Source organism: Taeniopygia guttata, chromosome 16 (assembly GCF_048771995.1).
Source record: "Taeniopygia guttata chromosome 16, bTaeGut7.mat, whole genome shotgun sequence".
Taxonomy (NCBI): domain Eukaryota; kingdom Metazoa; phylum Chordata; class Aves; order Passeriformes; family Estrildidae; genus Taeniopygia; species Taeniopygia guttata.
The window spans coordinates 4,598,626-4,608,307 of record NC_133041.1 but is presented as its reverse complement, the minus strand read 5'-3'; the positions used below and the strand labels follow the sequence as shown (position 1 = coordinate 4,608,307).

Sequence of the window (9,682 nt, the reverse complement as noted above, 5' to 3'; positions counted from 1 at the left end):
ATGGGGGAAATCGGGAAAAATGGGGGGAAATTGGAGGGAAATGGGGGGAAATTGGGAAAAATGGGGGGAAATTGGAAATATGGGGGGGAAATGGGGTAAAAATGGGAAAAAACGGGAAAATTTGGGGTAAAAATGGGAAAAAATGGGAATATTTGGGGAGAAAAATGGGGGGAAAATGGGGGAAAATTGGGAAAAATGGGGGGAAATGAGGTAAAAATGGGAAAATTTGGGGTAAAAATGGGAAAAAATGGGAATATTTGGGGAGAAAAATGGGGGGAAATTGGGAAAATTATGTGGGGAAATGGGGAAAATGGGGGGAAATGGGGTAAAAATGGGAAACAACGGGAAAATTTGGGGTAAAAATGGGAATATTTGGGGAGAAAAATGGGGGAAATTGCGAAAAATGGGGAAAATGGGGGTAATTGGGAAATTGGGGGGAAATAGGGAAAAAGGGGGGAAATTGGTAAAAATATGGGGGGAATAGGGAAAAATATGTGGGGAAATGCGGAAAAATGGGGGAAAATGGGGGAAAATGGGGAAAATATGGGGAAAATGGGGGAAAATAGGGAAAAATGGGGGGAAATCGGGAAAAGTGGGGGGAAAACAAGGGGAAAATGGAGGGGAGATGGGGGGAAATATGGGGGGGAATGGGGGAAAATGGGGGAAATTGGGAAAAATGGGGGAAAATGGGGGGAAATTGGGAAAAATGGGGGAAAATGGGGGGAAATTGGGAAAAATGGGGGAAAATGGGGGGAAATTGGGAAAAATGGGGGGGAATTGGGAAAAATATGGGGGAGATATGGGGTAAAATGGGAAAAAAATGGGAAAAATTGAGAAAATTGGGAATATATGGGGAAAAAATGGGAAAAATTGAGAAAAATGGAAAAAAAATGGGAAAAAATGGGGAAAATGGGAGGAAATGGGAGGAAATTGGGAAAAATGGGGGGAAATGGGAAAAATATGGGGGGGAAATGGGGTAAAATGGGAAAAATGGGAAAAATGAGAGAAAAAGGAAAAAATTGATAAAAAAATGTGGGGAAATGGGAATTTATCAGGAAAAAAATTGGAAAAAGGGGAAAAAATGGAAAAAAATTGGAGAAAACGGGGGAAAATGGGGCAAATTGGGGTAATTGGGGAAAATTGGGATAAATGGGGAAAAATTGGAGAAAATGGGGAAAAATGGGGGAAATTTGGGATAATATGGGGGAAAAGTAGGGAAAATTCGGGGGAAATGGGAGGAAATGGGGAAAATTGGGAGTAAATTGGAAAAAATGGAAAAAATGGGGAAAAATGGGAAAACAAGGGGAAAAATGGAGGGAATTGGGGAGAATACAGGGAAGAATGAGAAAAATTGAGAAAAAATGTGGAAAATGGGAATATATGGGGAAAATTGGGGGAAATTGGGAAAATGGGGGGAAAAATGGGGGGAAATGGGAAAAAATGGGGAATAAATGGGGAAAATTGGGGGAAATGGGAAAAAATTGAGAAAAATGGGGGGAAATTGGAGAAAATAGGGGGAATTGGGAAAAAATGGTGATAAATGGGAAAAAATTGAGAAAAATGGAGGGAAATGGGAGAAAATGGGGAAAATTGGGGTAAATTGAGGAAAATATGGGAGAAAATGGGGAAAAGGGGGGAAAATGAAGGAAAATGGGAAAAAATTGGGAAAAATTTGGGAAAATGGGAGAAAAATGGGGTAAATTGAGCAAAATGGGAGGAAATGGGAACAATATGGGGGGAAAAGGGAAAAATAGGGGGGAAATTAGAAAAAATAGGGGAAAATAAGGGAACATGGAAGAAAAAATGGGGGTAAATTAGAGGAAATTGGGAAATGGGAGAAAATTGGTGAAAAAGGGGGAAATTGGGGGGAAATTGGGAAAAATGGGAACAAATTGGGAAGAAATGGGTGGAAATGAGGAAAAATGGGGGGATTTGGGAAACGTTTGGGGAATTTGGGAAAAAATTGGGGATTTAGGGGCGAAAAAGGAGAAGAAAAACACAATAAAAGGGGGAAAAACCACATTGGGATGGGAGAATCCCAGTTTGATCCCAGTGCTCCCATTTTGATCCATGAGGGGTTCCCAGTGCTCCCAGTTTGGGCTCCCAGTTCCATCCCAGTTTAATCCCAGTTCCATCCCAGTTTAATCCCAGTTCCATCCCAGTTTAATCCCAGCTCTTTCCCAGTTTATTCCCAGTTCCATCCCAGTTCAATCCCGGCGCTTTATTTCTCTCCCTCAGGGCCTCTCCCACCATTTCCCTCCCCCCCCCCCCTTCCCCTCACGCCGCCGCCGCCATCTTGCCCCGTGACGTCACCGCCCCCCCATCCCACCCATTCCCTCCCGTCCCCGCCACCCCCGGGACCCCCGCGACCCCCGGGACCCCTCCGGGCCTCACTCACCGAGCCCCGACCTTCCCCAAAGGCCTCCGGGAGGGCTCCGGAGCGGCGGGGCCGAGCCCGAGCCCTCACTCAGCTCCCCGCCGCCATCTTGGCCGCGCTCCCGCCATTTTTCATCCGCGCTGTTACTTCCCGCGGGACTACAACTCCCAACAACCCCCGCGCCCCAACCGGAAACAAGGCGGGATTTCATCGCGCCGGCCAATCACAGGACAGGGGAGGTGGGAGTGGCAGCGGCGACGCCCAATCGGGGTTGGACGATGGCGGCGGCGCTGCGGGCGGCGCTGTGTGTGGCGGGCGCGGCGCTGTCGGTGTACGCGCTGCATGTGGAGCATGAGGTGGCCAAGGACCCGTCCTACCGAGCCGCCTGCGACCTGGGGCCCTCGGTGTCCTGCACGCGGGTGTTTTCCTCCCGGTAAAAGCACCGGGAACGGCCCGGGAGTAACGGGAGGGGGCGGGCGGGAACGGGAGTGGGCGGAGCTTGCGTGAGGCGGCGGCCAATAGCGGGGAGGGGAAGGACGGGCCGCTAGGCAGCGGTGTTGGCGGGAAAATTGAGTGGGCGGGGCCTGCTGAGGCGGCGGCCAATGGTAGTGAGGGAAACGCGAGTGGGCGGGGCTTGCGTCAGGCGGCGGCCAATGGTGGTGGAGGGGCGGGGCGATTCGCTAGGGGGCGTGGTGGGCGGGGCCCGTGAGGAGAAAGGGGCGGGGCTTTGTATGGAGTACGGGAAGAGGCGTGGCTTAAATAAGGGGCGGGGTTTATGTTAATTAAAGATTTATATTGCATGAATAAATATACTGTGTCCATATATGGGTATGGGGGTGTGGTTTGCATGATTTATTTGCATATATAGCATGGAGGCGTGGTTTGCATGGGTTATTTGCATGTATGGGCATGAATGCATGGTTTATTTGCATATATGGCATGCAGGGGTGGTTTGCATGGGTTATTTGCATATATTGGCATGAGGGCATGGTTTATTTACATATATGTGCATGAAGGCATGGTTTGCATGGGTTATTTGCATATATGGGCATGCAGGGGTGGTTTGTGTAGGTTATTTGCATATATGGGCATGAGGGCATGGTTTATTTGCATATATGGGCATGAAGTAGTTGTTTGCATGGGTTATTTGCATATATGGGCATGGAGGCGTGGTTTGTGTCACTTATTTGCATATATGAATGCATGTTTTGAATGGGCTATTTGCATATATAGGCATGAGGACATCGTTTGCATAATTTATTTCCAGATATGGGCATAAAAGAGTTATTTGCATGGATTTTTTGCATATATGGGCATGAGGGCATGGTTTATTTGCATATATTGGCATGAAGGCATGGTTTATTTGCATATATAGACATAAAGGCGTGGTTTATTTGCATATATGGGCATGAAGGCGATTTGCATGGGTTATTTGCATATATGCACATGAAGGAGTGGTCTGTGTCTATTATTTCCATATATGGGCATGTTTGCATGGGTTATTTGCATAGGTGGGCGAAGGTGTGGTTTATTTGCATACATAGGCATGAGGCATGGTTTATTCCATATATGGGCATGAAGGCATGATTTGCATGGGTCATTTGCATATATGCAAACGAAGGCGTGGTTTATTCCATTCATTTCCACATGCGGCCATGTTTGCATGGGCTATTTGCATATATGAAGGCGTGGCATCTCGCTGAGGGGGTGTGGTTTAACCCAGCCATGACCATCTATGGATATGTAAATGTGGTGGGCGTGGCTTAGCAACAAACAAGGAGCGTGGTTTATCCGCAGTTACACACCATATATGGGCGTGGGGGCGTGTCTAACCATTTGTGGGCGTGTCCCGGCGGTGCCACGCCCCTTTTGCAGGTGGGGGCGTGGCCTGGGGCTGGTGGAGCCGGTGCTGGGCGGGGCCAGCGCCCTGAACGTGCCCAATGGCGCCATCGGGCTGATCTTCTACCTGCTGCAGGGGCTGCTGGGTAACAACCCCGGGCACTGGGGTGTACTGGGAGCCACTGGGAGGGGGTTTGGGGGGGACTGGGAGGGACTGGGAGGGGCTGGGAGGGACTGGGATGGGGTTTGGGGGGGACTGGGATAGACTGGGAGGGGCTGGGAGGGACTGGGATGGGGTTTGGGGGGGACTGGGAGTCACTGGGAGCCACTGGGAGGGACTTGGAGGGGGTTTGGGGGGCACTGGGAGGGACTGGGAGGGACTGGGAGGGGGTTGGGGGGGACTGGGTTATACTGGGAGCCACTGGGAGCCACTGGGAGGGGGTTTGGGGGGGACTGGGAGCCACTGGGAGGGGCTGGGAGGGGGTTAAAGGGCACTGGGAGGGACTGGGATAGACTGGGAGGGGACTGGGAGGGATTGGGAGGGACTGGGAGGGGATTGGGGGGACTGGGAGGGAACTGGGAAAGGGTTAAAAGGCACTGGGATGGACTGGGAGGGACTGGGTGGGTGTTGGGGGGGGACTGGGAGCCACTGGGAGAGACTGGGAGGGGGTTAAAGGGCACTGGGAGGGACTGGGAGGGGGTTTGGGGGGGACTGGGAGGGACTGGGAGGGAACTGGGAAAGGGTTAAAAGGCACTGGGAGGGACTGGGAGGTAGTTTGGGGGGACTGGGATAGACTGGGAGGGGACTGGGAGGGATTGGGGGGTCTGGGATGGACTGGGAAGGGATTGGGAGGGAACTGGGAGGGGGTTAAAGGGCACTGGGAGGGACTGGGATGAACTGGGAGGGGGTTAAAGGGCACTGGGAGGGGATTGGGGGGGACTGGGTTATACTGGGACAGACTGGGATGGGATTGGGGGGGACTGGGAAAGGGTTAAAAGGCACTGGGATGGACTGGGAGGGACTGGGAGGGGGTTGGGAGGGACTGGGAGGGAACTGGGAGGGACTGGGATGGACTGGAAAGGGATTGGGAGGGACTGGGAGGGAACTGGGAGGGGGTTAAAGGGGACTGGGAGGGGATTGGGGGGGACTGGGTTATACTGGGACAGACTGGGATGGGATTGGAGGGGACTGGGAAGGACTGGGAGTGGATTGGGGGGATTGGGAGGGACTGGGAAAGGGTTAAAGGGCACTGGGATGGACTGGGAGGGGGTTAAAGGGGACTGGGAGGGACTGGGAGGGGTTTTTGGGGGTTTGGGGGGGACTGGGTTATACTGGGAGGGACTGGGAGGGGGTTACAGGGAACTGGGATGGAATTCGGGGTTACTGGGATGGACTGGGAGAGACTGGGAGGAGGTTTGGGGGCACTGAGTTATACTGGAAGGGACTGGGTGGGGTTTTGGGGGGATTGGGGGGACTGGGTTATACTGGGATGGACTGGGAGGGAACTGGGAGGGACTGGGAGGGACTGGGAGGGGATTGGAGGGGACTGGGGACAAACTGGGACAAACTGAGAAAAACTGGGGGACACTGGGACAAACTGGGGAGGAAGGTGAGGAGGACACTGGGACAAACTGGGGACACTGAGGCCAAACTGGGCAGAAACTGGGGACAGACTGGGAACATTAAGGCCAAACCGGGGACAAACTGGGCCAGACTGGGCCCAAACTGGGCCAAACCGGTGTGACCTCTCTGGCAGGTGTCCGGCGCGGCCGGGTGGCCTCGGTGGCCCTGGTGGCCTCGTCGGTGGCCTCGGCGCTGGCCTCGCTGTGGCTGGGCCAAACTGGGGCAAACTGGGCCAAACTGGGGACAAACTGGGGACAAACTGGGGAAACTGGGGACAAACTGGGGAAACTGGGGACAAACTGGGGAAACTGGGAGAGAAACTGGGAGAAACTGGGGAGAAACTGGGACAAACTGTGGAGGAAGGTGAGGAGGACACTGGGAGAAACTGGGACAAACTGGGGAGGAACTGGGACCAAACTGGGAACACTGAGGAGGACACTGGGACAAACTGGGAACAAACTGGGGAAACTGAGGCCAAACTGGGGACAGACTGGGACCAAACTGGGCCAAACTGGGCCAAACTGGTGTGACCTCTGTGGCAGGTGTCCGGCGCGGCCGGGTGGCCTCGGTGGCCCTGGTGGCCTCGTCGGTGGCCTCGGCGCTGGCCTCGCTGTGGCTGGCGGGGGTCCTGCTCTTCGGCCTCAGGGACCTGTGCCTGGTCTGCCTCGGCACCTACGGGGTTAACCTGGCGCTGCTGGGGCTCAACCTGCGCAGGTGGAGGGGGGAGAAGGGGAAAAGGGAGTGAAAACGGGGAAAATGGCCCAAAATGGCACAAAACGGAGTGAAAATGGCACAAAACCCAGTGAAAATGGAGTGAAAATGAACCAAAATGGCCCAAAACAGAGTGAAAATGGCCCAAAACGGAGTGAAAATGGCCCAAAACCCAGTGAAAATGGAACAAAACCCAGTGAAAATGGCCCAAAACGGAGTGAAAATGGCCCAAAATGGAGTGGAAATGGCCCAAAACGGAGTGAAAATGGCCCAAAATGGAGTGGAAATGGCCCAAAACGGAGTGAAAATGGCCCAAAATGGAGTGGAAATGGCCCAAAATGGAGTGAAAATGACCCAAATGGCCCAAAACGGAGTAAAAATCGCCCAAGGTGGAGTGAAAATGACCCAAAATGGAGTGAAAATGACCCAAAGTGGCCCAAAATGGCGTAAAACTGGCCCAAAATGGAGTGAAAATGGCCCAAAACCCAGTGAAAATGACGCAAAATGGCCCAAAATGGAGTGAAAATGGCCCAAAAACCAGTGAAAATGGCCCAAAAACCAGTGAAAATGGCCCAAAACTGAGTAAAAATGGCACAAAATGGAGTGAAAATGACCCAAAATGGAGAGAAAATGACCCAAAATTGAGTGAAAATGGCCCAAAATGGAGTGAAAATGGCCCAAAACCTAGTGAAAATGACCCAAAATGGCCCAAAACCCAGTGAAAATGGCCCAAAACAGAGTAAAAATGGCCCAAAATGGAGTGGAAATGACCCAAAACAGAGTGATAATGACCCAAAACCCAGTGAAAATGGCCCAAAACCCAGTGAAAATGGCCCAAAACCCAGTGAAAATGACCCAAAATTGAGTGAAAATGGCTCAAAATGGAGTGAAAATGACCCAAAATGGAGTGAAAATGGCCCAAAATTGAGTGAAAATGGCCCAAAATGGAGTGAAAATGACCCAAAATTGAGTGAAACCAACACAAAATGGAGTGAAAATTACCCAAAATTGAGTGAAAATTACCCAAAATGGAGTAAAAATGACATAAAATGACCCAAAATGGAGTAAAACTGGCCCAAAATGGAGGAAAACTTGCCCAAAATGGAGTGAAAATGGCCCATAACGGAGTGAAAATGACCCAAAATGGACCAAAATGGAGTGAAACTGGCCCAAAATGGAGTGAAAATGACCCAAATCTGAGTGAAACTTGCCCACAACTGAGTGAAATCCACCCAAAACTGAGCGAAATCACCCAAAATGGAGTGAAAATGACCCAAAATGGAGTGAAAATGACCCAAAACTGAGTGAAACTGACCCAAAATGAAGCGAAAACAACCCAAAACCAAGAGAAAATGACCCAAAAATGAGCGAAACCGAGCTGAAAAGGAGTGAAACCCCTCAAAACCTAAAAAATGACTGAAATCCACCCAAAACCGACTGAAAATAACCCAAAACCAACTGAAAATGACCCAAAACCGACTGAAAATGACCCAAAACTGACTGAAACCCACCCAAAATTTGGGTAGGGGGAGGCAAAGTTCCAGGAAATGGAGGAAAAGTTACATTAAAATGTCCTAAATGGAGAAAAAAATGCATTAAAGTGATCCAAAATGGTATTAAAGTGACCAAAAATGGCATTGAAGTGACCAAAAGTGACATTTAAGTGCCTTAAAGGGGTAAAAATGAGTTTAAAATGAATAAAATTTACACTAAAGTGATCAAAAGTGACATTAAAGTGACTTAAATGGAATTAAAGTGATCAAAAATTGCCCGAAATCCCCCAAAACCCCTTGGTGGGATCCCCTTTACCCCCGAATTTTCCCCCAAAAAGGAAATTTCCATTTTTCCCTCAAATTTCCCTCAAAAATGCTCCAAAATTTCCTTTAATCCTCACTTTTCCCCAAAAAAGCTCCGAAACTCCCTTTTTTTCCTCATTTTCTCCCAAAAAGCTCCAAAATTCTCCTTTTCCCCTCAAATTTTCCCTCAAAAAGCTCCAAAATTCCCCCTTTTCCTCAATTTTCCCCCAAAAAGCTCCAAAATTCCCCTTTTTTCCTCAAATTTCCCTCAAAAAGCTCCAAAATTCCCCCTTTTCCCTCACTTTTCCCTCAAAAATGCTCCAAAATTCCCTTTTATCCTCAATTTTCCCCCAAAAGCTCCAAAATTCCCTTTTATCCTCAATTTTCCCCCAAAATTCCCCTTTTCCCCTCAATTTCCCCCAAAAAGCTCCAAAATTCCCATTTTTTCCTCAAATTTCCCTCAAAAAGCTTCAAAATTCCCCCTTTTCCTCAATTTTCCCCCAAAAAGCTCCAAAATTTCCCTTTTTTCCTCAAATTTCCCTCAAAAAGCTCCAAAATTCCATTTTCCCTCACTTTTCCCTCAAAAATGCTCCAAAATTCCCATTTATCCTCAATTTTCCCCCAAAATTCCCCTTTCCCCCTGAATTTCCCCCAAAAAGCTCCAAAATTCCCCTTTTCCCCAATTTTCCCCAAAAAAGCTCCAAATTCCACTTTTTTCCTCAAATTTCCCTCAAAAAGCTCCAAAATTCCATTTTCCCTCACTTTTCCCTCAAAAATGATCCAAAATTCCCTTTTAGCCTCAATTTCCCCCCAAAATTCACCTTTTCCCCTCAATTTCCCCCAAAAAGCTCCAAATTCCACTTTTTTCCTCAATTTTCCCCCAAAAAGCTCCAAAATTCCCTTTTATCCTCAATTTCCCCCCAAAATTCCCCTTTTCCCCTCAATTTCCCCCAAAAAGCTCCAAAATTCCCCTTTTTTCCTCAATTTTCCCTCAAAAAGGAAATTCAGGATTTGGGGGTTTCCCTTTTTTCCTCAATTTTCCCTCAAAAATGCTCCAAAATTCCCTTTTATCCTCAATTTTCCCCAAAAAAACCTCCAAAATTCCCCTTTCCCCCTCAATTTTCCCCCAAAAGTCTCCAAAATTCCCCTTTTTTCCTCAATTTCCCCCCCTAAAAAAAAATATAAATTCCGAATTTGAGATTCCCTTTTCTCCCTCATTTTCCCCCTCACCTCCCCCCCCCCCCGCCAAATTCCCGCACCGGGATCCATTTTCCCACTAAAATTCCCTCAAAAAAAATTTAATTTAGAGCTCGAGGATCTTTTTTTTTTTTCCCC

The 9,682-nt window shown here is 49.2% G+C and overlaps 1 protein-coding gene across 2 annotated transcripts; it reads left to right on the top strand.

The window, feature by feature from the left end:
• The first annotated feature begins 2,655 nt into the window (after positions 1-2,655).
• VKORC1 (vitamin K epoxide reductase complex subunit 1) lies at positions 2,656-8,275 on the top strand. 2 transcript variants are annotated; one of them, XM_072936458.1, is made up of 4 exons: positions 2,656-2,810; positions 4,253-4,362; positions 6,383-6,607; positions 6,723-8,275. In XM_072936458.1, the coding sequence occupies exons 1-3, from the start codon at positions 2,656-2,658 to the stop codon at positions 6,583-6,585; spliced, it is 468 nt and encodes a 155-aa protein (XP_072792559.1). In that variant the 3' UTR covers positions 6,586-6,607; positions 6,723-8,275. The 2 variants fall into 2 exon arrangements, with proteins under 2 accessions (XP_072792559.1, XP_041575461.1); XM_041719527.2 differs by having other exon boundaries at positions 6,383-8,275.
• Positions 8,276-9,682: the final 1,407 nt, after the last annotated feature.